Below are 23,650 nucleotides of genomic sequence, written 5' to 3'. Positions count from 1 at the left end.
CTCGTGATTGTGGTTGTGCATTGTGCCTTTGTGAATGGCTGAAACGACGTTCGATTTCGTGACGGTGAGCGAGGGGCGACAAGAGAGAGAGAGAAGGATCTGCTTGATCCGTCCATCACATTAAGGTGATGGCTTCAAGAACTGCCACCATTCTCGAGGATCTTTGTCCAATCCACCTTATCCCAGCTTTTCTTGAATACTTGCTTGATCTTCTGCTTCTCTCCCTCCGACCTCACCTTGTCCCTTCCGAACGACCTCACGTAGCCATCATCGTCGTCGGCATCCAGGTCTTCCAGCACACCTCTGATGATGTCCCTCGCAAAGTTCGGATCGAACCTTGCTCTCGCTCCCGTCCCACCGCCAGCAGCCATCTCATCGACATCGTAGGCATTTGCTTCCTCCTTGCTCTCGTTACCTCCCGTGGGGTTCTCGATGATATGTCCGTAGCCGGTCGACCACCTGTAATCCCACGTCACCGCAAAGTACGGCAGCTGCGGGACCAGCGCCCTTCTGAACGGCTTTTCGGGCGAAAACTCGATCACCTTTCGATGTGTACTCCATTCGCCGCCTACCTCCCTCAAACTCTCCTTGAACACTCCTGGCAACCTATCCATCACCTCTTTCTTCAACAAGATCGCTTCCATGACAGCGTGCTGTTGAGCTTTGATCGACACCAGGGTCTCGTAGAACACGACAACTTTTCCCTGCGATGAAGCGAGTTGCGCCAGACACTTTTGGAAGTTCCTCATCTCTTCCCACGTATCGTCGTCGGCTTCCAGAAGACTCAGGTGGTGCTGCATGGGTACGATCTGCACGTGATCTTCCTCTCGCGCCACCGCTTCTTTGTCGGGTATGCAGAGGTAGGCTCTGTATCCACTGCTGATAAGTACAACGCGAGGTGGAGAGGAGCCTTGGTTTCGAAAGCAGAATCGACACTTTTCCAAGGCCCGCTGGGTGCGGGCGAAGTCGTTGATCGCGAACTGACGTTTCAATGCATCGGCATTGGCTTTTCGGGAAGAAGCGTATCGGGAGGCTGAGTTGTCTTGCTCTTCGAGATCAGCGGAGAAGTGCGTGTCGGTCATGATGGAGGTGGCGAGAGTGGCGTCGATGCTTTTGAGCGAGGAAGGGCCGGCGGAAAAACGTTCCTGTCGGACCAAGTCGGAGAGTGTGAGCGAGGAATCGTCGTCGTCGACTGCAGACGCTTTGCGAGCTTTGCGTTTAGATTCGGAGCGGACGCCGGAGGTGGTGTCGACGCCAGTGCTGCTACCGACGTCATACATCCTACCCCTGGCATCCAACGTAGGCAACACTTGGAGCTGTCGATCTCCATCCTGCAGTACGGTGACCGTCTCATCCTTAGTGTTGCCGGAAATCGCGCCGAAAGCTCCGCCTCGATCGCCTGCAGATCTATGCGCTTCGGCACGTGCTTTCTCCGAATCGTACTCTGACCGCAGAGTGTCGAGGTTGGTCGAACCCATGAGTTCTGCTTGCATAATCTTGGCTTGCAACTTGTTCAGTTGGTCTGCAGTCAGGATCGGTCGATCTGGGTCGGAAGAGCCGTCATCGAGCACGATGCCCTTTGGAAGTTGCGACTGCGTTGGACGCTGGATGACGGGCGTGAACACGCTTGGAATTGCTGTGGGCGTCGCTGGCGTTGACGATGGTGTTTCAAAGCCAATATTTCGCGGAGCCTTGGCTGGGGCGGGGGTTGGCGTAGACGGATGTGATGATTCTCCTGGCCTTCTGAAGGCTTGTCGGCTTCCAGGTCGTGACACGCCCTCTGAATCAGTGCCACCCCTAGATGACCTCTCTCCATCTCCATCGCCTCCGCTAGCCAGTAGGTAGCTCCTCCTGGCGACACTTTGCAGCGTCGGCGTACTCCTTCCAGCCTGCCCAACCTTCTCCTTCCGTCCGCCTTTCCCATCCAAAAACCTCTTTTCCTCCCTCGCCCGTTCAAAATCTTCCAAACTCGCATACCGCTCCAACGCCACCTCTTCCAACCGTCTTCCCTCGGATTCAGCCGCTTCGATCGTACGTTTGAGCTTCATCATCCGCCATTGATGACCAGGAGCTCCAAATTGCGGTGCATCAGCGTCGGTGGGAGTCTCGTACTCGTCGACGGTCTTGCCTTGGCGTAATTGGGTGTTGAGCTCGCGAGAGCTGATCTGGAGTTGTTCCGGGTCGGGCTTTTCGGGTCGTGGCGGTTTGACTCTGGCTTTGCCAAGCGAAGAGAAGTCTGCGTCGCCGCCGAAGCCGCCGGTCATCCAGTCATCGCGTTTGAGTTTACTAGCATCATCTGCTGCTGGGTGGGACGTGAGTGCAAGCGATTCGGATGTGGGGATGAAGTCGGTGGCAGGCTGCTTCACGCGCGTGGGCGAAGCGTTTTGTTCGTCTCTGTGAGAGTGTTTGTCGCTCTTGGATACATGCCCCGACTCAGCTCGTTCGTGGTGATGACGACTGTGCTTACTTCCACTCTCATGCCTCCTTCTGTGGTCCGGCTCGTCCTCTCTGTGCCTCCTCTTCCTCTCCCTCCGTGCCTCCTCATCCTCTCCCTCCCTCCGCTTGTCGCGTCCGCCCGAAGAATGGTGGTGGCCGCTACGATGTCGATGCCTATCATCGTCTCTACTTCTATTGCTGTGACTGCTACGGCTGCTGTGCTTTCTCGATCCGTCATCGCCGTCATCCTTATGTCGTCTGCTGGATTCCCCATGACGATGGTGATGTCGATCCTCGGTGTCGTTTCGGCGAGAAGAGCTGCTCTCCTCGCGCGATATGTCCTCGACCATGCTGAAATGAAATGCAAGTAAGACGAAAGATGACGGACAGTCAGAACATCGGAACGAAGGCTTGGTTGGAAGGACGAGCATGACTTGTTGAAATTTCAACTCGGAATTCGGCCCGCAGCTCAAGCCTCGGCACTCGTGTGGAGGCTTCTCCGCCCTTTCACACAACCGAGTCTCCCATCCCCTCACAACACATCATACGCTGTCCCACAGCTCAACCGGATCCAACACAATAGTACGATCGCATTTCATTCCGATGCATGATCAAGCTGCAGCCCGCACCAACACTAGCCTTTGCCCTCACCAGATGCTGCACCTGTCTTCAGGCTTGAGCGCCATCCTGTCCTTTCCAGCCTCGCATCCGAACGCCTCTGCAAACTCGGGCGAGTTGACCATCACACCGTTGATCCTGTACTTGTTCGGACTGTGCGGATCGGTTCGGATCCTCTTGACCTGTTCGCTAGCCCTGATGTTCCTGGCGTAGCTGATACCGTACGCGATGAAGAACAGCTGCTCCCTCGTGTATCCCAGACCCGGCAACAACGCGTTCGCTTTGTCCACCGCCTCACCTCCCTTGGCCAGCTCGTCCTTCCAAGCCCGGTAGCTCTGTGCCACACCTCCCGCATCAGCCACATCCTCTCCCTTCGTAAAGTTGGATCGCAGATGCAGCTCACCACCCTTCCCATCCGAAACCGTGTACGAGTGGTACTGGTTGGTAAGACACGTCTGTCGCTGCTGGAACTCGTGCGCGGTGATCTCGGTCCACCAATCCCTCAGGTAACCGTCCTTGTCGTACAGTCGACCGTCCGGATCAAAGGCGTGCGAAAGCTCGTGTCCCGCAACCGCACCGAATGCACCGCGCTGAAGGTACGAAGGCCACGAGACGTGGAAGTACGGAGGCTGCATGATCCCGGCAGGGAAGAGGATGTAGTTGCCCTGCGGAGAGTACTCGGCGTTGACCTCGGCGGGGAACATGTCCCACAGCTCGCGGTTCAGCTTGCGTCCCACCTGCGCCCAATCGCGCCTGGCTGCGCGCGTCTTGGAAGCGACTCGATTGGCAAAGTAGTTGGAAGGATCGACTTTCAAGTCCGAGTAGAAGTTGGCCACAGATACAGCATCGGTGGTGTTGGGAGTGGCAGGGTAGCCAACCATGACGCGGATGGCGTCCGCCTTCTCCTCAGCCTTCTTGCGTGTCTTTTCGTCCAACCAGTCGAGTTCGGGCAGACGCGACTTGAAGGCGCCGATGACCGAGTAGATGATCTGTTCCACCCTCTTCTTGCTGTCGCCCTTGAACGCTTCTTGCACGTAGTAGCGTCCGGCCATGAAGCCGAGCGCTCCGTTAAGCTGACCCAGACAGACCGTCTCGCGGTCCTCCTTGGCACCCTCTTCCACACCCTTCGAGTACCTTTCGAGGCGCTCCGCAGCAGCGCGCAGTTTGACGTTGGGACCCAGAGCGGGGCCAAGCTCTCGAATAGCGGTCCACACGAGGTATGCCTCCAGCACCTCGGTCTTGGTGCGAGAAATAAGGTTGTCAAGAGAAGTGACAAACTTGGGGCTGCTGAGGATCACCGTCTCAGGAGTACGCACGGTGAGCGCGGAAAAGTAGGCGTTCCAGCTGATCGAGGAGAAAGTGTAGGCGAGCTTGGTCGAGTTGATGGGGTTGTACGATGCGACGGGGTCGGTGATCTCTTCCGAATCGGGTGTGATCTCGGCGAGCTGTCGTTCGAGCTCGACCACCTGCTCAGCGAATGGGGCGAGCGGCGGACGGGGCTTTTCATCGTGCTTCTTGTCACCCTTCTTGTTGGAGGCAGCCTTGCCTCGCTTCACTTCCTTGTCGTAGGCGCGAAGTCCGTCCGAGACCACGGTCTTGTAGAAAGCAATCTCGTCCTCGTCGTCGTAGTAGGCCTGATCGGGAAGACCCAAGCCGGAAGGGAAGAACCAGGGCGTGGCAGCGGTAGGATCCTTGACAGCATCGCCGTCGATTGTGATTTCGAAGAAGGCAGGCAGACCCCGGCTATGCGCCCACGAGAGTGCCTCTGTGAGGCCCTTCTGCCTTTCACCCGAGGGTGGGGCAGGACGCGGGCTCTCGCGAGGAGGATGAGGTTTCGGCGAGCGTCCGGGAGGCTGGTTGGGAGGGACAGGCTTTTCTGCTTCGTCCGATTGCACGTGGAAAAGGGCAGCTGGCGAGATCTCGGGAGGATTTCCTTGCTCGTACTTGCCATGCTTGTGAGGATGGAAGAGGGTTCGGAGGTGGTCGAGCACGTCAAGGAGCGGCTGAGCACCGACCTTATCCTGAGCGTTGACGTCGGTGCAGGATTCGTAGTAGCCCTTGAGCTTGGCGAGGTTGCGCTGGTCCGCCTCAGCCTGCTCGTCTTTGAAGGTCGCAAACTCGAGATCCTTGACGGAAGGAGCATCGGCAATGATCTGTCGAATGATCTTGGAGTTCTCGCTCAGAACGTACTGACCAGCGCCAAACAGACCGGCATCCGCAGGGATGGGATGAGACTTGGCCCAGTTGTTGGTGGTGAAAGCAGAAAAGTCGTCGCATGGATTGACAGTCTCGTCGATGGAGCGAAGAACTTCGCTTGCGGCGAGGACGCAGTCCTTAGTGGTGCAAATGTCGCCGACGGGCGGTTCCGGGTTCGGGTTGCCGGGTCCGGGGACGGGAGCAGGCGAAGCGGGACGGTGCGAGAGCTTGTGCTGCGAACCTGCGAAGAGGCCGATGAAGATGGCAGCAAGCAACAGCAAGGCTACCGAGAGGATGACCAGGAAGCGCTCCAAGGGTCGAAGATCTTCGGGCTTGGCGAGGGGAGCGAAGGTAGCCGACACCTGTCGCTTGAATCGCGTCCACAGCGACTGATCCGCCTCAGCGCTTGCGTCGACGTTTTCTCCATTGAGAAGTGGGCGATCTTCTGCATGGTCATCGGTCGAGGGACGACCGTAGTCTCGACTCGACATGGCGGATCGAGACAAAGCTTGATGCGTAGGTTCACTGCTGGAGTTGTCCTGAAGGCAGTGTGGGGTAAGGAAGCAGGTTGGAGGTGTACGGCGAAGCGAAGTTTTGATTCGCTCTCAAACTTGTTAGCCTCGCACGCCAGAGCACGAGCCACTACTCATTCGAATTCGCATTCTGCTTTTTTTTCCCTCTGCAGCATGACAGAAACGGGAATTCGGCACACAGCGGGCAGAGGGTGTGGAGGTGATGGTTTGCGGAAGCTACATCTTGCACTTCCGCTATCATACCAGATCACGATAGAGCCACCCTCGAATCGGGGCACACATGCCCCCGCGACGTCAGCGCAGCATTCAGAATGCCTGAGCCAGGACCGTCGTCTGCGCCAAAGCTCTCGTTCGGTCTCAAGCCTGTTGCGACCCCACACAAGATTGCGACGAAGCCGACCATCTCACCAGCTGCCGGTGCTTTCGACGACGAGAGCGCAGAGGAGAACGACGAGCGGCACGAATCGAAATCTTCCACTGTCGGTGATCGACGCAAAGCACGAGACAGGAACATTCATCTCCACGGCCTAGCACCTGTCAAATTAGCGACGCCAGCCACGCGCACCGAGAAGAAGAAGCGACAGGAGGCAGAGCAGCTCGATGCTTCCATCTTTGACTATGACGGTGTCTACGATACCATCAAGGATGCAGAGCGCAAAGTCAAGCAAGCCAAGTTAGCCCAAGATGCTGACAAGAAGCCCAAATATGTCGATGGCATCCTCGAATCGGCGGAGCTGCGCAAACGCGACCGGTTGCGGGCCGAGGCGCGTACGATTCAGAAGCAGCGTCAAGCAGAAGGTGACGAATTTGCAGACAAGGAGTCGTTCGTGACCAACGCGTATAAGGAACAGCAAGCTGAGCTCGCCAAAGCGGAAGAGCAGCGGGACAAGGAGGAGGAAAAGGAACGTTCAACGAGCAAAGGAATGGGCTCCTTCTACCGTGATATGCTCAGCGAGAACAACGCAGCAAGGGACGCAGCCATCGCCGCATCGCTGGCCCAAAAGTCCTCCGCACCGTCTGGGTCCGAAGCTTCACCGAGGCAGGAAGAGCGCGAGAGGACTGATGTGGACTTGGCCGACGAAGCACGGCAAAGAGGCCTCGCGGTGGAACTCAACGACGACAACCAGATCGTCGACAAGCGCTCGCTGCTGACTACAGGTCTCAACATCGTATCCAAGCGCCAAAGAAACACCAGAGACGAGTCTGCTGCCTCTTCAGATCGAGACAGCCGCGAGTCGAGGAGGGAGCGCGACCAGAGACGTCAAGAAGAGTACGAAGCCCGCATGAATCGGGATGCGCAGCGGTCACGGCAGAGCGCACTCATTGAGGAGCAGATGCTCGAGCGCGAAAGAAAGCGCGCGCTGGAAGAGGAGGAGGAGCAGCGACGTGAGAAGAGCAAGATCGACGCCAAGCGCAACGACGATGATTCCATCTCGCAGGCCAAGCAGAGGTATCTGGAGCGCAAAAAGCAGCGATTGGCAGCTGAAAATGCGTCGTCGTCTTGATGTGGCTGCACTGTTCCTGCATGCTACCTATTCACGCACGCGGCATGGTACTAGGACCATCGCAATATATACCCATGGAAGCTAATGTTACTAGCCGAAAGTGCTCGACGATGCGAATGATATATACAAGAGCGAGAAGCGGCGATGGAGGTGGTGACTAGTAGTCGTCTGTCTCGTTGAAGAAGCCAGAGTAGGTCAAGATGGTGCCGTACACGAGGCCACCACCGGCGATGGACATCCAGCAAGCTGTTGGTGCGATGACGCCCGAATGTGCCAACGACAATGGCAATGCGAACCCAGAGACGATCATGAGACCGGTCATGAAGTTGCCAAAGTCCAAGAAGCCACTGTTGTAGTCGGCGGAAAAGTCATCGGCGCCAGCGCAGCGTGCACAGAGGCTGTTCGGAAGCGGTGTGAGAACATAGATGAGCGCGACCAGAAGTGGCAACCAGTTGGACCACAGTGCGCAGGAGAGAATGATGAGCAGGAAGCCGAGTGCGAGCACGAACGAGAGCAGGATGATGGCTGTAATGCGAGGAAACAAGCTGGATGCGTCAGCAAAAAGTGAATTGCCAGGGTTGACGAGACGACCGGGAAGACGGCTGTTTGCAAGAATCGAACTTACTCTTGAGTCCAGCCGCCATGATGGTGAGAATCTGTTGCTCGGCAGTCGTTGAGATCGGACGGATGGATTATCGGCTGAGACGATGGTTCGACTGTCCGCCTTTTGCAAAGTCACGAAGCCTGTTCGAGACTTGACTAGGAGCTCCTAGCTTTACCAGCAGCCCTAACTGATCGCCAGTGACGTGGAGAGCGAGATTCGTTCGGATGACGAGAGCGTGAGCAGAAGGAAGGATGGTTGCTACAATGCTGAAAGCGGTGTGCAACCTCAAAGTCGATGCACGCTCCACCGATATCGCTGCTGCTCGTGGATGCAGCTCCCAACTGCCGAATGTGGAGAGAATCTAGGCACGGCGATGTTACCGGCCGATTAAATCTACCCTCGTTTGGTGCCCGTGTCGTGATCGACTGACCAAGAGAAGAATCGACGCTTGAAATAGAGTCAAGTTGGCCGAAGGAAAGATTCGAAAGATCGAGGCAGCAGACGGCTCTCGATTCATCCAAAGGGAACAGCAAAGGAAAAAGAAAAAGGAAAATCCAATTTCCTTGCTCAGGCAGCAGATGGCGACATCGTTTCGAGCGGGTGTCGTGAGTGTCAAAGGACGTGGAAGTGTTGAGCGCGAGCGTGAGCGTGAGCGTGACTTTCTTGGCTCAGTCTGAACAGAACAGAACTGAGCCAGCACCCAACTCGACTGGCTTGGTTGCGCTGTGTGGGCCTGTGTCGAGTGCTCTCGTGTGTGTGTCTTTTGGTCGTGGCGAATTTGACGCTTTGATTCCAGAAAGTCGACATTCAACCTCGATGTCGACAAGTTTCCTCTCAGCATCAACTAGCTCATCCTTCATCGTTCATCATCCCAGTCCCACGCCATCGACACCTCGTTCATCGTTCAGCGTCGGCTCTCAATTCCTCTGACCCCAACGTTTCGCCTCTGACGCTGCATTAACTCGCGCGACCGCCTTCGAACCCTTTGAATCGGTCTCGATCGACTTCTTGTCGTCGTATTGCTCGTCGACGCACGACCTATCATTCATACCAAATCGCCAGTGCGCTTCGCGCCACCTTCTCTCATCATATCCGCCATCACATCCGTCCCGCCTTCCTGCCCGTTGCCCGGTGCTCGAGCTTCTCGTCTCGACTCGAGCGGTTGCGACCACAGCTTGAATCCCAAGAAGCTGCCATCCCATTATGGCCAAGAGAACCGCTCCCACATCCAGCACCACAGGTCCAGCGTTTCCACCGCTCGGACTCGTGGTCGGTCCAGGTGCGCCGGCAGCTAATTCGCTCCATCACGCCTCACATTCCTACTCCAACCCTCACAATGCCGCCAGCTCCCCTGCCACAGAGCCCACCCACACCGCCAATGGCCTGCCGCCAGCGCCCAACAAGTTCGATGTCAGCCAAGCGCAGCAATGTCGTTTGCAAGATGCCTACTGGTCCGACGAAGAGGAGGATATGGACTGTCCGTTGTGCTTGGAAGAGATCGATCTCTCGGACGCCAACTTCAAGCCGTGTCCCTGTGGTTATCAGATCTGCCGCTTCTGCTGGCATCACATCAAGCAGAACCTCAATGGCCGATGTCCCGCATGTCGTAGAAAGTACTCGGATCAGACCGTCGAGTTCAAGCCCATGACCGCTGAAGAGATCAAGCGGCTCACCCAGGCAAAGAAACAGAAGGAGAGGGAAAAGAAGGAGCTCGAGTCCATGAACCGCAAGCATCTCGCCAACATGCGTGTGGTGCAAAAGAACCTTGTCTACGTCGTCGGCCTCAGCTCCAAGCTTGCCAAGGAGGAGCTCATCCCTACCCTTCGCAGCAACGAATACTTTGGCCAGTACGGTCGCATCTCCAAAATTCTCATCAGCAAGCGCAACACCGCCTCCAAGCTCGTCATGGGCACTTCAGAGACCGCTCTCGGCGTGTACGTCACCTATCATCGCAAAGAGGACGCAGCAAAGGCTATCGTTGCTATCGATGGCAGCAAAGGCAGCGACGGCCGAATCGTGCGAGCAAGCTACGGAACCACAAAGTACTGCACCACCTACCTTCGCAACCTGCCATGCACCAATCCTGGCTGCACCTACCTGCATGAACCTGGCGAGGAGGCCGACAGCTTCACCAAAGAGGACCTTTCCACACTGCGACACGCCGCCAAAGACGCCGAGCACAAGATCAAGCCAGCCTCCTTGGGCATCACACAGCCGCCAAAACGCTCCGACTTCCTCAGCGCTGCCGATGCCGAATCCTCGGCGCTGCCTAAGACCGCATCATGGGCATCCGGCAAGCCCGTGTCGGCCGCGGGCTCGCCGGCTCCTATCGCCGTCGGCAGTCCGTTCCGCGACTCTGACATGCCACCGCTCTCGGCTAGTTCGGCCTCGGCTCTAGCGAGGAAAGTGAGCTCGCAAAAGCCGTCGACACCCAAAGCGCAGAAGCAGCTCTCCTCCAACTCCAAGTCAAAGCTGGTCCTTGCTACGGGACGACCAGATTCGCCGGCCTTGCTTGCAACCGACTCTCCCGGCCAGTCGCAGCCCTCTTCACCTGTTCCAAGCAGAGCAGTCGCGACGCCATCGACAGCCACCGACTTCGGCTCGATTGCACCGGCGGCCTCAGCCACCCCTCGAAAAGATTCAGCGACAGCCAAAGCCTCGACCACCGACTCGGCTCTCCCTCCGCCGCCCGGACTCGTCAAGCCCTCTTCGCCTCCTGGCTTGGCCAGATCTGCATCCACAACCGACTCTCGACCAGCCACGCCACACACTGACAGCGACCATCCCAGATCCAACTACCAGCCATCATCGAGCGCTCAGGCGGTCCTGGACGACATGCTGCAGAGGCGGGAAGCGCAGCCCGAGATCGTCAAGCCCAGCCCCTTCCCGGACTTTGACGATGCGCTGTCCAGCTTCAAGGACGGCGACTTTTCGTTCAACTTGCCCGCCAACCAGCAGCTCGCCAACAACGACGGACCCTCGGAGCTCACCAGCGCCTTCACCACCTTCAGTCCCTTTGGTCCACCTCCTGGCGTTCTGGCTGCCCATGCCAGCCTCGTCACGGCTGGCACGCCACCACCTGGCATCGTAAGGGCGCCGAATCGCAGTTCGACCGCCTCTCCAGCCCCGCTCACCTACTCTGGCTCCTTCGACCCCTTTGCGCCTGGCGCCGGAGAGACGATCAAGGAAGACGGCAGCTCGTTTGCAGCAGACAATGCGTACCCGACATCTTTCACCATCGCGGATCAGACGAGGACGATCTTGGGTCAGAATCATCTTGCAGGCGGTGACATGGGAGGTTTGACTCACGATGATTCGCTCGAAACCGGTCATGACGCCTCGAAGCGAGCCTCGCGCTTCGACTTTGCCAAACGGAAAGAGTCGGATTCGTTCATCAGCGCCTCTCCTCTGCGCACCGAATTGATGCAGGGTATGCGCGAGAGCGACAGCTTCGGAGCCGGAAAGGACGTCACCAGCATGTTGGGCAGCGTGTTTGATCAGGACAATCTCTCGAACAGGCTCAACGGACTCGGAGACGGTGGAGCCTCGGCCGCGGCGTTTGGATTGCACAGCCGCGAGACTGGCGGCTTCCCCGGCATGGGTCTCTCCCGACCGCCTCCTGGTATCGGCGGTCCTGGGTTCGGAAGCAGGTTTGGCACCAACACGCCACCTCCTGGCATCTCTGCGCCCGCCAGTCGCCAGCAGCAAGCTCTGCTGGCGTCGCTGCACCAGATGGGCGGCAGCAACCTCGGCTCTGCGTCGGCTTCGCACCAACAACAGCAGCAACAGCAACAGACGTCTCAGCTTTCAAATGGAAGCGGCGGTGGCGGCTTCCTCGCCGATCTTCAGCAGCAGGCGGCTCAACGAGCACAGCAGCAGGCCCAGTTTGCATCCGGAAGAGAACTCTCGGAAGCCGGTCGACCCAACGGCAACGGCAACTCTAACCCATCCGATCCTCTTCTGGCGCATTTGCTTGCAGGACGTCGCGCCAATTACGGAGGCCAATCTGGCGGCTCCGACATGCCCTTTGGTGACCCAGCGATCATGTCGATGAACCGCGCTCAGCTTCAGGCTGCGCAACAGCAGCAGCAGCAGTTCGGCGGCAACCGCTACGGCGCCAGCATGGGCGGGTTTGGCGGCGTCTCGTCGTTCTCGCCGTTTGATCAAATGAGCAACGCCAATGCAGGCTTTGGATCGGCGTCGCAGTATGGTGATCATCAGCAGCGCTTTGCGCAACAGCAGCAGCAGCAGCAAGGCCAGTCACAGGCGTCTCCTTATCCAAACATGTCATGAGCTGTTCCTGTTGTGTTGCCCACTTTGTCTTCTTTTGAGTTTTGTCGTGGTCGTGCCGAGTTGTGCTCCAAAATCAAACTTACATTTTGAATCCATATGAAAGCAGTGTCTTGGTTGTGCGTTTCATTCCATGGCTCTTCATTCCAGTCAGCTTGAGTCTGAATTGAGTGGCGCACAGACTCATGTCGGAGGTGCATGCAGCAAATGAAATAAAATTGACATGTCTGCCGCGAGAAAAGTCGCCGACAATGGAGATATCTTGGCCGCTCTAACCCATCGTCTCGACGATATCGAGGCAAAAGACCATCGGTTACATAGACGTGCTCGTCGTTCTTAGCGTGGTGGAGCGCCGCCTCCCATCATGCCCTTCATCATGTTCATCATTCCTCCCATGCCACCCATTTGCGACATTAGCTGCGACATGTCGGGCATTCCGCCAGCACCACCACCAGCACCGCCAAACATATTGGCTAGACCTCCTAAGCCACCCATACCTCCTCCGGCGAGACCGGCTAGACCTTCTGGCATGTTACCCGATTGGATCTGCTGCATCAGCTTCTCTCGACCGCCAGGTTGACGGAGTTGGGCTTTGATCTCGGGTGGGAGGGCGTTCTGCATCTGCATGACCTGCTCCCGCGACATCCCCGGAGGTAGCATGCCCGGTGTTGGCATCTTACCCTTACCACCTGCCCCACCTTGCATCTGTTTGAGCCATCCGTCCTTGCCACCGAAACGGTTGATCATCTTTCCGACCATCCTGTACTGCATGAGGAATTCTTCCACCTCCTTGACGGATGTTCCGGAGCCACGGGCGACACGACGAGCTCGAGCGGTCATGCGAACCTTGGGTTGAGGTTTCTTCTTCTTCTTGCTCTTTTCCGCTGCGGTGGAGCTCTCTGCGATAGCAACTTCCTTGGTATCGGCAACCGGTGGCTTTTTGGATCGGATCGGAACATAGAACAGCCTTCCATCGCTGTCGAGCTCCTCAGCAGTCATGGCATCGGTGATGAACATCATGCGCTTCATCTTTCCACCCGCCGCCTCGTCATCCCCCCCTGCACCACTCAACATCTGTCCCATACCCGGAATCATTCCTGCGATCTTACTCAACGGACCCATGCCCATGATGTTGGACAGCTGCTCCCTCCAATCGCGAATGCTGAAGACACCACCTTCGCCGATCTTCTTGAGCATCTCCTGCTGTCGTTCCTGTCCACCGTTCATCTGCATCTCCTCCATCTTGTCCATCAATCCGGTGATGTCGCCCATTCCGAGCAGTTTGGAGATGAAGGGTTGGGCACGGAAGGGTTCGAGATCGGCTGCGTGTTCACCTGTACCGATGAACATGATGGGCGTTTTGGTAGCGGCGACGGCGGAGATGGCACCACCACCTTTGGCGTGGCCGTCCAACTTGGTGACGATGATGGCACCGTACCCTGCGGCTTCCTTGAAAGCGCGGGATTGGGCCTCGGCAGCTTGACCGATGTTGGCGTCGAGAACCATGATGGTCAGGTCGGGTGTGACGGCAGCGTCGATTTCGCGCATCTCATCGAAAAGCTCCTGCTCCTGCTTGTGACGACCGGAGGTATCGACGATGATGACCTCGAATCGGTTCTGTTTGAAGCTGGCGACACCTGCGGCGGAGATGGCGACGGGATCAGTTTCGGTGTAGCTTCCGTAGAAGGGGACGTTGATCTTGCTGGCGTTCTGTTTGAGCTGATCGAAGGCACCGGCTCGGAAGGTGTCGGCGCAGACGAGACCGGTCTTGAAACCGCGCTTCTGGTAGTAGAGAGCAAGCTTGGTGCACGATGTCGTCTTTCCAGAGCCTTGAAGACCGACAAACATGATGACGTTGGGTTTGCCCTTTTTGGGCTTGAAGATGTCTCCCGGACCGGCATTGCCAGAGGCGACGACGGCACCGGACTCATCATCGGTCTTGGTCTGTCCGTGGAGCGGGTCGACGAGGGCAACGAGATGGTCGAACACCGCTTTCTGAACGCGCTGACGACGCTGTGCATCGGACCAGTTGGCGTTTGCCTTGTCGTTGAGCAGCGCAGTCACTTGTGATTTGACCTGCGACCGAAGGTTGGCGACGAGCTTGACGTTGACATCGGCTTCGATGAGTGCATTGCAGACGGATTTGAGAAGCTGGTCGATCGAGGCGGCGTCGACGGTGGGGACTTTGGAAAGGTCTTGGAAGGCGGTGTTGATGCGCCTGCCGAGATCGGACAAGACCATGTCGGGCAACGATACGCTGTAGAGAAGCGTCGGGAGTTGCTGTTGGTGGTGATGGCGATGATGGGATAGGCGACGAAGAAGCGACGAGTTGCACAGACGCTTGCGGGGTCCAGAACCTGTGAAGCTGCTCCATTGACGATGGCACTCGTCACGTGGCCCTCGCTCGATATCAATGTTAACCCAGAGGTCTAACATTCCGTGGAACTAACAGCTGAGGGTGGAAAATTGCTGTTGATTAAAAGGCGGTGCTGCCAAGCCCCACTGGTTGAACAGAACCTTCGGTCGAATCGCTTGGGAACCCGCGGCTGTGTCTGATTCGACGCCCCGCCTGGCTTGGCAGCGATGCCATGCACGCATCATCAGAATGGTCGAAGGCAACAGAAGCCTTTACTACCCTCACAGTGCTCGGTAAATGGTCCATTCGTAGCACGATCATGATCCATTCCTGTTCGGGGTATTGGCAAAGAGTATCGGTGGCAGAGAAGTGAAGCTATGGTGCACGTTTGTGTGCTTTACGCTCGTGACGCGGGGCTGTGCAAATTGAGATGCAGCCAGCCGAGGCTTGCAGCGTCAGCGACTGCCCACGCGCCTTTCTTTTTCTGTGATGATCACTGTGCATAAAGAAAGGATCGACCTCGACCATAGCCGTCTGAGACCGGCGCATGTGACACTCACACCGGCCAATTTCAAATGCCATCATCTTCCGTGCACCTTTTCGAGGCGCTCTAAGTGATCAGGACCGATCTAAGATGGGCCATTGGAGGTCAAGCTTGCTTCCTCTCACTCATTGCGGTGCTGAGCACCTGAAAGCTGGACTGAAATTTAAGGTTGTGTTGAGCTTGAAATCAGCCGATCATGGCACCCAAAAAAAGGGAGGAAAGCAGTGCCAGTTGACTGGATGCTGTGCCTGCCAAGCAGAGTGCGGACCCTGCACTGACGCTATTCGGCGCTTCGTTCTGGTGGGATTGCGATGCGACTCCTCCACTCCGAACACCGCTTTGAGCAGACAGACCCTCTTGGCCTCATCCTATTGTCTCGTCGTCTTCACAGCTTCAGTGGTGCAATCGTGCACAGTCCTTGTCCAAGGCCCGGCGCTCGGCTTGCCTCCGCTTCTTGGTGTCATCAAATCTTCTCATCGTAAGTAGACAGGCGTCGCCATTCTATATCATCGCCCAACTCGACGGCCCATCGAGTACTGTCCGCTCATCAACCACGACTTGCACGTATAACCAGACGTCTGCTGCTGCACACAATCTATCGCTCCAACACATGCCGACAGCACTCTCGCATCAGCCCATGAGACCAAACACGACCGCTTGGCCAGCGACATGCTCTCGTTTCAGCACGCTCATCCACTCCCCTCTCACTCCCAATCTTATCCACGCAGACCCTCTTTGAAGCGACATCACTGCTCTCACGGACAACCTCGAGCTCTCTGTGTCAGGATGAGAGCTTCCAGCGCATCTTCGAGCTCGTCAGGCTCCGGTCGATTCAAGACAGAGTTGGCGGCGCTTGTGCACCAGATCCACAAGACCTCGACCATCCACAAGATCACAAACGACTCGGGCGTCTCGTTCTCTGGCGAGTCCTCCTCACAACCCGCACGCCAGGCAACAGGCAGCTCGATAGCCAGCACCATCACCCCCGAGTCGGCTCCTGATCGAGCCTCTACCGACAAAGCCGAAGCTTCCTCCCGCGCTCAGGCGGCCTCAAGCCGACATTTGGCCTCGGGACTTCCGTTGCTTCCTCAGCTCGATACAGCGCTCACTTCGGATGCCTCCGATGTCGTCGCATCGCCCTCCAACATCCGACCCAACGACTCATTCTTCTCCGACGGCCCAGCAACGCGCTCTTCATTCTCCATCTCCCCTTCCTCTTCCCAAGATTTCGAGCTCAATGACCTCTGGAACAACCTCGCAGCGCAGCTCAAACCCATCGCCGATGTCTTGCGCACCGGTCGTCATCGCACCTCCCTCGGATCGTCTCGGCTACCCGCCGACTGCGTCTCTGCTCTGCAGCTCTGGCTCCACGCAGACTCGGCCCAGCAGCCAAACCATCAATACCTAGAAGCCGCCATCGAGATCTTCCGTGTGCTTGCCAACCTATGCATCGACCACGACGCCAACCGCTCCATCCTTCAAGGCGTCGGTGCCGCACCTACCGTCTTGGCGGCTGTGGATGCTGTCCTGCGCAAACAGGACCATTCAAGGTCAACCGCGCTTCTCTCGGTCAAGATCCTCACCCTTCTCCGTGCGGCTATGGGAGCCGTCCTCAACATGCAGCTCGAACACATCGCTACACGCCAGTCGTTGGCCAACGTGGAGTGCATCACCACTCTTGCCTCGGTGGCTTCCCACCCGCGTATGTACCTTCCGCACCTCTGGGCCATGCCTCGCACAGTCGAGATGGAGAACGATGTGGACGTCATCGACAAGCTTCGAATCGGCGCCACCGTCGCCAGTTGGGCGTGGCGTGTGGTGCAGGAGATCTTCGATGACGCCAAAGAAGAGAAGGAGGACCAACCTGGCACGCCCTCCGATGAGATGCACGATGCCGACCTCGTCGACGATGACGATGACGCAACATCGCACGACGTACGATCCATCCTCTCGCGTCGCTGCCTGTCTGATCTGCTCCGACCCTTGTCGCTCTACGCTCTGAGTCAGCTCGTCGACACCAAGCAAGAGGAAAGACTCGAGTTGGAAGCCGACGACGTCGAGGATCTGGTGGACTCGGATGCCGAGATCCTCCAGACCGTCGCAACGCTCGTCGAATCGTGCGCGGCCGAGGAGCCCGAGCTCCGTCAACGAGCTGTCCAACGCTTTCAGCCGGACACCGATCGTCCGACAGCCGCTCAGCTCGAGAAATACTTTCAGTCCGGGCTCGATGTGCTCATGTCGTTCGTCGAGAAGGCAGAGCTTCCTCGCGAGTGGGTTCGCGATTTTCCCGCGTCGGGGGATTCGGCACCGCCCAAAGATGACGCGCTTTCCGAAGAAGATGCTCAAGCGGCAGAAGAGATGCGCAAGGCATTTGCGCAGGCTAAGGCGTCCATCGCACGTGCCGTCGTAGCCATCTCTGGCGATGACGCAAACATGGTCGAGCTTTTCAATGGCTCCTCAGGGTTCATTGGTCGACTCCAAGCTTGGATCCGCTACGACCCAAAGACACGCGACGATCTTGTGAGCTGCGGGATGCTTGCGCTCGGCAATCTGGCGCGTAGCGATGCGCACTGCCTAGGCCTGGTGCAGGAGCACAATCTGGCGCCTTTCCTCGCTACGTTGCTTGCGCAGGCCGACGACGTCAAAGTTGCTCACGGGCTGGTCTCGTTGCTCAAGAATCTGTCGATTCCCGTCGCCAACAAGGCCGTGATCGGTCGTCTGGACGTGATCGACGCCGTAGTGCGCTTAATGGGTAGAGACAAGGACATGGTGCAACCTCTGCAGTTTGCCACCGTGGGCTTGCTCAAACATCTTTGCGCTGGCGTCACGGAGAACGCGGTACGATTTGTCGGGGGCGGGTCGAGCGGCTCCTCGCATCCATTGGCACTCAATGCGCTCATCGACATGATCCAGCGCATCGACGACGTGCCTACCAAGATGGAGGCGACGCGTGTGCTGGTCAATGTGGTCAAGAGTCTCTGGACGAGCGCACCGCGAGGCGCCAGCGACGATTCCAAGAGCTTGTCGGAGCAGGAGGTCCTCGCCGCCCGGCAAAAGTTGGTGCGTAGGGATGTGATTCAAGCGCTTGCCGAGATGATCCGCACCAGCCCAAAGTATCCGGTGCTCGTCAACGAGGGCATCATCGCCCTTACGCTGGTAGGAAGCGACACGACGGGAGCCGAGCTGGTCAGCATGTCGCTGCTGTCTCAGCCAACCAAAGCCGTCGCGAACGAGGACGACGACGAAGACATGGACTCGGACAACGACGTGAGCGCTGCACTAGCCTCGCGAGAACCAAGGCGACGCTCTACCGTCGACAGCTCTGCTTCGACCTCATCGCATCCCCTGCCTCCACCGGACTGTGCACTCGACATGGTCGACCTCGTGTTGGCCAGGAGAGACGCACGCATGCCGCCGCAGTTTGCGAGCAATGCGTGCGCGCTCGTGCTCAGCCTGTGCCACGCAACACGCGGAGCACACGGCAGCACGAGCACGGGAGCGGTGGGACAGGAGGCGGTGGCACGCGTCGCGGCGAGCACCCGACCTGCGCTGGAGAAACTCAAAGATCAGGGACCGACAGAGGCGCTTGCTCCCGCAGCTGAGGCGCTCAACGCCGTGTACGAGGCTGTGAAGTGAATCTGCGATGACAAAAGAAACACATCAAGTGATTGACAACGTGCGGATGTGGTTGTAGAGGACTGAGGCTTTGCATTGAAAGAACGAGTGGTATGCTAAGACGAAGAGAGAACAGACAAGTTCGGAAGGGAGGGCTTGTCGAGTGGTATCAAGATCAGCGGTGAGAGAAGAAGTGCAAGAGTGTCCATTGATTGAGAGATCGACGCGCGGGCGGGGTCGAATGCGATACGATACAGTTGAAGTGGCTGCCGGCGAGGCGGCTCTATCTACCTACAGCCGAGGTTCTTACGCTCCGGCATCGTTGAGCACTTGCTGGAAGAGCTGTTTGGTCGGTAGCATGTTTGGCGGACGGTTCCTGAGGAACAGCATTGGTAGCTTAGCTCCGTCGAACTGGCTCAGCTGAAGCGCATACGCCGAAGTGCCGCTAGCCATGAACCCGGGATGATCGTCCTGAAAGTTGTACCAGCTGCTGATGAGTTCGAACTCGGCGTAGCGGTAGATGGAGCTGGTTTGGGCGCCACACGGATCCAACACCTGGATGTACCCGTCCGCGGGGTAAGGTTGCAGGGTGATGGAGCCGTTCGAGTGGAAGGCGTAGGTGCCGTGCTGCCAGATCAACGACGCCTTGAAGCATCGGTTGGTGACCGGGTTCGAGACGAACTGGTAGCGCGACTCTTCGAAGTAGCCGTCGTCGGTGAAGGAGTACGAGATGCCGGAGGTGGCGGGAAGCGTGAATTCTTGCGTGATGGGGTTGAAGAACTCGATGCCTGTGGTGACGTTTTGGGAGCCGGAAGACCAGGTGCCCATGAGGGAGGTGACGTTTTGGAATGTGAGTGCATCCTGGGCCGAAGTGAGGTCGGGGAGGAGGGTGAGGGCGAGCAGCGCTACGGTGAGCACCGCCGAGAGAGTTTGCCTTGACATGATGGATGGGATGCCGCGGATGTGTGCTGATACTTGTTGCAAAAGATGAATGCGAGGAAGAGTTGAAGAGAGGATGAGGCTAGCTGCTCTGCGAATGATGCGGGAACGAGCACGAGCACGGCGATCGCGGCAGATGGGATTGCTGTCACACGAACGGGGCGCCTGATCGAACACCCTTTCTACCAGTAACAGTGAAGGCTTAGAGTGGAGTATGGCGATGGTGGTGGTGACGAGGAGGGAAGCTCTCCAACAATCAAGCCGACAGCCAATTCGTAAACAGCGCATGATGCTGCCCGTCCGACAGAACATACACTGGAACGCTGTATACATTTTTAGCATTTCAGGCGTGAATTCGAGGGCCCCTCAGAGTCGATTCCATGGCAACGCGAATTCGGGTTGCAAATGGCGGAGGTGGGCAGCGGTGATAGCGCACGTCTCGCCGATGCGAGGTCTGCATCGCAGGCTCGGGCTGCAAACCAGCGGAAGGTGCGCACATGGCAGCGGCGCTCCAGGCCGCAGGTTCTAAATCAAAGAATTGTGCGCATTCTGCCTTCTCGTGCCTTGTTTTGGAAAATCGACATGAATTTCGAAAGGTGCTGCTCACCGAGACCAAACTACGTCAACGTTGCTATGTTTTTGGTTTGATTCAAATTGAGTGTGGATCGCCCCCGATGCGATGCAGTTTGAGATCTTGCCGATATAGCTTCGCAGCTTAGACAGAGGTCATGAATCCGGCTGCTTCCACACATTGGCTTCGTGGCTCGCAGCCTTTGGCAGAACAGCGTGATCATCCTCCTCGTCTTCTTCATCATCGTCGATCGAGAACAGGTCCTGCTTGGAGACTGGCTTTGCAGCAGCTGCGCTGGACGAAGATTCCTGCGGGGCACCGCCCATCGCAACGACGGTTGTCGGCTGCGGCATCTCTGCACCGAATCCATCGACGCTGTCATCCCAAATGTTGCTGTCGTCGAAGCGAGTCTTTTTCCTCCCGGCTGAGCTGCCTCTCCCATCATGACTCTGCTTCAAACTTGATCTCAACCCTCTCCCAGCTCCTGCCTGTGCGCCACCGTTCGTTACGTCGGTCAGTTCTTCCCCCTCTTCGTACTCTTCCTCGTCCACATCCCCATAGTCTTCGATGTCCAGCGGCGCATATAAGCGTTCCAATTCCCGCTTAGCCCTGTACCTCTTTTCCAGGTGAAAGCTGAAGAATAGTCCCAACGAGCTGCCCAACAAATTGGCAACGATATCGCCAATCTGGAACACCTTGTACGGCAACAGGCTCTGCACGATTTCACTTCCGATCCCACCAACCAAGAAGCACGTCACTCCAGTGAGGAACAGAGAGGCATTGCGCCAGATAGCGCTGGCGCGTGCCGGCTCGTCCACGTCCCAGATCATGTAGAACATTGCCGTCGCGAGAAAGAAGCACACAAAGTGGAGGATTTTGTCGTTGATGCGGATCCATGTTTGACCTCGTGGATGGAAGCCCAATACGCCGAGGAAGATGAGATCGAGGATGTTGAGCAGTACGAACGCAGGTCGGATTCGAAGCGGTAGCACAGGTGCGGTCGAGGAGGAAGAGGAAGAGGAGCCGAGCGAGATGCGGACAGACCGCAACAGAAGCTGTTTGAGGATGGTCGTCCGTGCAGATATTGATCCTGTGCTCGGAGAGAACAGCGCCCGCACGTCGTCTTTGAAACGTGACCAGCCAGAGCTGGTTTCCAGCCGTGGCATCCTTGCCTTATGAGGTGGACAAGGCGTCAGGGATTTCGTCGTTCCTCGAGTACCAAATGTGTTGGACAAGTCGATTCCTTTCCGCTCGCTCGCCCGATGTAAGATGCTTGAGGAAAGGTGCAAATATGAGATGTGTTGAGCGAGCAGGCTCGTCGACGAAAGTGTGGGTGATCTCTGGATGCGGGGAGGAGAAAAGCAAAGGTCCTCGGGGACGGGAGCTTGTTGAACACCCAGCAGAGGAAGCTCTTAGCGCGAATTTTGTGCGACATGGCTCGTTCGCTGTTCCGCGCCTCTGGTTATTCAGGGTCCACAGTCGTTTCGATAAACTTCTCACAGACCACCGAGTGAGTTCTACCATCACATGCACTTGAAGGTCACACTCGATCAACAGCTCAACCGGGCACACACTGCGGCTGAGCGATGCCAAGCTTTGAACAAGAAGACCTTCACATTCATAGCGCTAGAACCAAGTGACTGCTAAAACCCAAGTGACTGCTGAAACCGAGTGACTACTGTACCACAAGTCCGCGTACGCGACTACGACTTGCTCAGACGGGGAAAGTGCCCCTTGACGCCTGCATTGGCGGTATCCTGACTGGACAGAAAACCTGCCAAATGCTCAGGCATAGGTTCCGCGACGACAGTGCGCTCTTCGATGATGTTGACGGTGGGGGTAGCGCGGACCCCAATCTGTGCCTCGACGTCTTCATGCGAAGTGGTGGTTCCGACGCTCTTGACATCAGCCGTTGAGTGCGCGCCGTTGTGCATGTTGTAGCTGAGCGCGCTGACGCCGTGCGAGTTAACGGCGGTTCCATTGTTGGACGAGGATGCAGTGCTGCGCAGGGCGAACGATGGGTGAAGCCGACTCGAGCGCTTGAAGAAGCGAGAGAACTTTTCCGAACCGCTCCAAGACGTGCTGAGACGGGAAGAGTCGACACCGCCGGGTTGGGGTTTGGCCTCCGACGCGAGCTGGACGTAGAGTCGGGTTGAGCACATGACGCACACGGTAGAGCTCGGGATGGCGCAGATGAGCGACATGACCGGGTTGAGGTTGGCGAGCGTCAGACCTGCTACGAGCGCGTTGATGAGGAACGTAGCGAGGAAGTACTGCAGACCTTGCTGGACCAACACCGTTCCGATGCGCGATCCGCTGTTCATACGCACCACACCGACGACGGTGAGCACCATGACGACAAAGTCGAATACGATGGTGACGATGTACTTGATCGCATACTCCTTCGAGATCGAAGTGAAGAAGCAGGTTCCCTCGGCCCATTGATTGCCGGCGTTCGGGATCCATGCAGCCTGCACATCGTTGACACCTTGCATCCACGCGACGAGCAGACCGAGCGTCATGATACCCAGCACCGCCGTGACCGCGGTACGAGCCTTGCCACTGTACACGCACACTGCTCGGAACGCCAGCATCACCGACGAACACACGGTGATCAGGCCCATCTGCGTCTCGATGGCGTAGAGTGTAGCCTTGCAGTCGATCTCGGTGTTGGCGAGGATAAGCACCATGGTAGAGACGAGGTAGGACCACAAGAGCAGCTTGCTGAGAAGGTAGGGAAGCTGTGGCCATCTTCGCTGCCTTTTGCCAAAGACAATCGAGAGGTCGAACCAAAGATACTGCACGGAATCATAGGCAAAGATGCCCACGAAGAGCCACATGAGCGCCGTAGCGGCGTAGAAAGCCTGCGCGATTACAGCGGGCGAGTTCCAGTCGGTCATGATGAAGCGATGATGGTGGGCTGAGGAAATGGGTAGAGAAAAGGGTTGGGTGGGTCCAAATGAGAACTTCCTTCGAGGCGAGGTTGGTACAGTATATGAATGAACTGAGTCTTTGGTGCCAAGTGCAGAGCGAGAGCAACCGACAAGACTTTGTGGTGGGGTTGTCACAAACGCGCGGCGGTCAGGATGGCGTATCAGAGTGGCCAAGAGCGAAGGGGGGTTTCCATGTGGCTCAGCTGATTGCCTGACAGATATAAGAATCAACGAGGGATGCAGCCTCGGAACGGCCAGAAGCCGCTGTAAGGGCTGCCAAAATCCCGAGAGGCTGACCTACACAGAGCAAGGGGACAGCAGCGAGTGAGTATCGCATGAACCTCCCTCTAAGGACGCCACCAACGCCCGTACAAAAGGAAGCTCCAGACTCAAAAGTAAGCCAAAAGTGCGACAGGTGAATGAGTTCGGCTCGAAGAAAAACGTGGCTTTGACACCTTGGCTGCAGATGATCGCGTAACGGGGTATGAGGAGAAGAAGCCGAGACTGGAC

General features: G+C 57.2%; 11 protein-coding genes across 11 annotated transcripts; 4 read left to right on the top strand and 7 right to left on the bottom strand.

Annotated features, from left to right (window-relative positions):
- Positions 1-134: 134 nt before the first annotated feature.
- PHSY_001072 (cell cycle control protein) lies at positions 135-2,786 on the bottom strand (the record flags this gene model as incomplete). The annotated part of the gene is made up of 1 exon (XM_012331704.1): positions 135-2,786. The coding sequence occupies one exon, from the start codon at positions 2,784-2,786 to the stop codon at positions 135-137; it is 2,652 nt and encodes an 883-aa protein (XP_012187094.1).
- A 297-nt stretch (positions 2,787-3,083) lies between these two features.
- PHSY_001071 (neprilysin) lies at positions 3,084-5,741 on the bottom strand (the record flags this gene model as incomplete). The annotated part of the gene is made up of 1 exon (XM_012331703.1): positions 3,084-5,741. The coding sequence occupies one exon, from the start codon at positions 5,739-5,741 to the stop codon at positions 3,084-3,086; it is 2,658 nt and encodes an 885-aa protein (XP_012187093.1).
- A 353-nt stretch (positions 5,742-6,094) lies between these two features.
- On the top strand, positions 6,095-7,288 carry PHSY_001070 (hypothetical protein; the record flags this gene model as incomplete). Its single annotated transcript, XM_012331702.1, has 1 exon — positions 6,095-7,288. The coding sequence occupies one exon, from the start codon at positions 6,095-6,097 to the stop codon at positions 7,286-7,288; it is 1,194 nt and encodes a 397-aa protein (XP_012187092.1).
- A 157-nt stretch (positions 7,289-7,445) lies between these two features.
- Positions 7,446-7,932, bottom strand: PHSY_001069 (vacuolar protein; the record flags this gene model as incomplete). Its single annotated transcript, XM_012331701.1, has 2 exons — positions 7,446-7,813; positions 7,914-7,932. 2 exons carry the CDS (start codon positions 7,930-7,932, stop codon positions 7,446-7,448), a joined length of 387 nt encoding a protein of 128 aa, XP_012187091.1.
- Positions 7,933-9,095: 1,163 nt separating this feature from the next.
- Positions 9,096-12,185, top strand: PHSY_001068 (transcriptional repressor; the record flags this gene model as incomplete). Its single annotated transcript, XM_012331700.1, has 1 exon — positions 9,096-12,185. One exon carries the CDS (start codon positions 9,096-9,098, stop codon positions 12,183-12,185), a length of 3,090 nt encoding a protein of 1,029 aa, XP_012187090.1.
- A 333-nt stretch (positions 12,186-12,518) lies between these two features.
- PHSY_001067 (hypothetical protein) lies at positions 12,519-14,618 on the bottom strand (the record flags this gene model as incomplete). The annotated part of the gene is made up of 1 exon (XM_012331699.1): positions 12,519-14,618. One exon carries the CDS (start codon positions 14,616-14,618, stop codon positions 12,519-12,521), a length of 2,100 nt encoding a protein of 699 aa, XP_012187089.1.
- A 1,250-nt stretch (positions 14,619-15,868) lies between these two features.
- On the top strand, positions 15,869-18,718 carry PHSY_001066 (hypothetical protein; the record flags this gene model as incomplete). The annotated part of the gene is made up of 1 exon (XM_012331698.1): positions 15,869-18,718. The coding sequence occupies one exon, from the start codon at positions 15,869-15,871 to the stop codon at positions 18,716-18,718; it is 2,850 nt and encodes a 949-aa protein (XP_012187088.1).
- A 285-nt stretch (positions 18,719-19,003) lies between these two features.
- On the bottom strand, positions 19,004-19,924 carry PHSY_001065 (putative cell wall organization and biogenesis-related protein; the record flags this gene model as incomplete). The annotated part of the gene is made up of 1 exon (XM_012331697.1): positions 19,004-19,924. One exon carries the CDS (start codon positions 19,922-19,924, stop codon positions 19,004-19,006), a length of 921 nt encoding a protein of 306 aa, XP_012187087.1.
- A 209-nt stretch (positions 19,925-20,133) lies between these two features.
- PHSY_001064 (hypothetical protein) lies at positions 20,134-20,355 on the top strand (the record flags this gene model as incomplete). The annotated part of the gene is made up of 1 exon (XM_012331696.1): positions 20,134-20,355. One exon carries the CDS (start codon positions 20,134-20,136, stop codon positions 20,353-20,355), a length of 222 nt encoding a protein of 73 aa, XP_012187086.1.
- Positions 20,356-20,362: 7 nt separating this feature from the next.
- On the bottom strand, positions 20,363-21,373 carry PHSY_001063 (hypothetical protein; the record flags this gene model as incomplete). Its single annotated transcript, XM_012331695.1, has 1 exon — positions 20,363-21,373. One exon carries the CDS (start codon positions 21,371-21,373, stop codon positions 20,363-20,365), a length of 1,011 nt encoding a protein of 336 aa, XP_012187085.1.
- Positions 21,374-21,910: 537 nt separating this feature from the next.
- PHSY_001062 (hypothetical protein) lies at positions 21,911-23,107 on the bottom strand (the record flags this gene model as incomplete). The annotated part of the gene is made up of 1 exon (XM_012331694.1): positions 21,911-23,107. The coding sequence occupies one exon, from the start codon at positions 23,105-23,107 to the stop codon at positions 21,911-21,913; it is 1,197 nt and encodes a 398-aa protein (XP_012187084.1).
- Positions 23,108-23,650: the final 543 nt, after the last annotated feature.

The sequence above is a fragment of the Pseudozyma hubeiensis genome (assembly GCF_000403515.1).
Source record: "Pseudozyma hubeiensis SY62 DNA, scaffold: PHS13, whole genome shotgun sequence".
In the NCBI taxonomy this organism is placed as follows: Eukaryota; Fungi; Basidiomycota; class Ustilaginomycetes; order Ustilaginales; family Ustilaginaceae; genus Pseudozyma; species Pseudozyma hubeiensis.
Note: the sequence above shows the minus strand (reverse complement) of the source record. Positions and strands in the feature narration are given on the sequence as shown.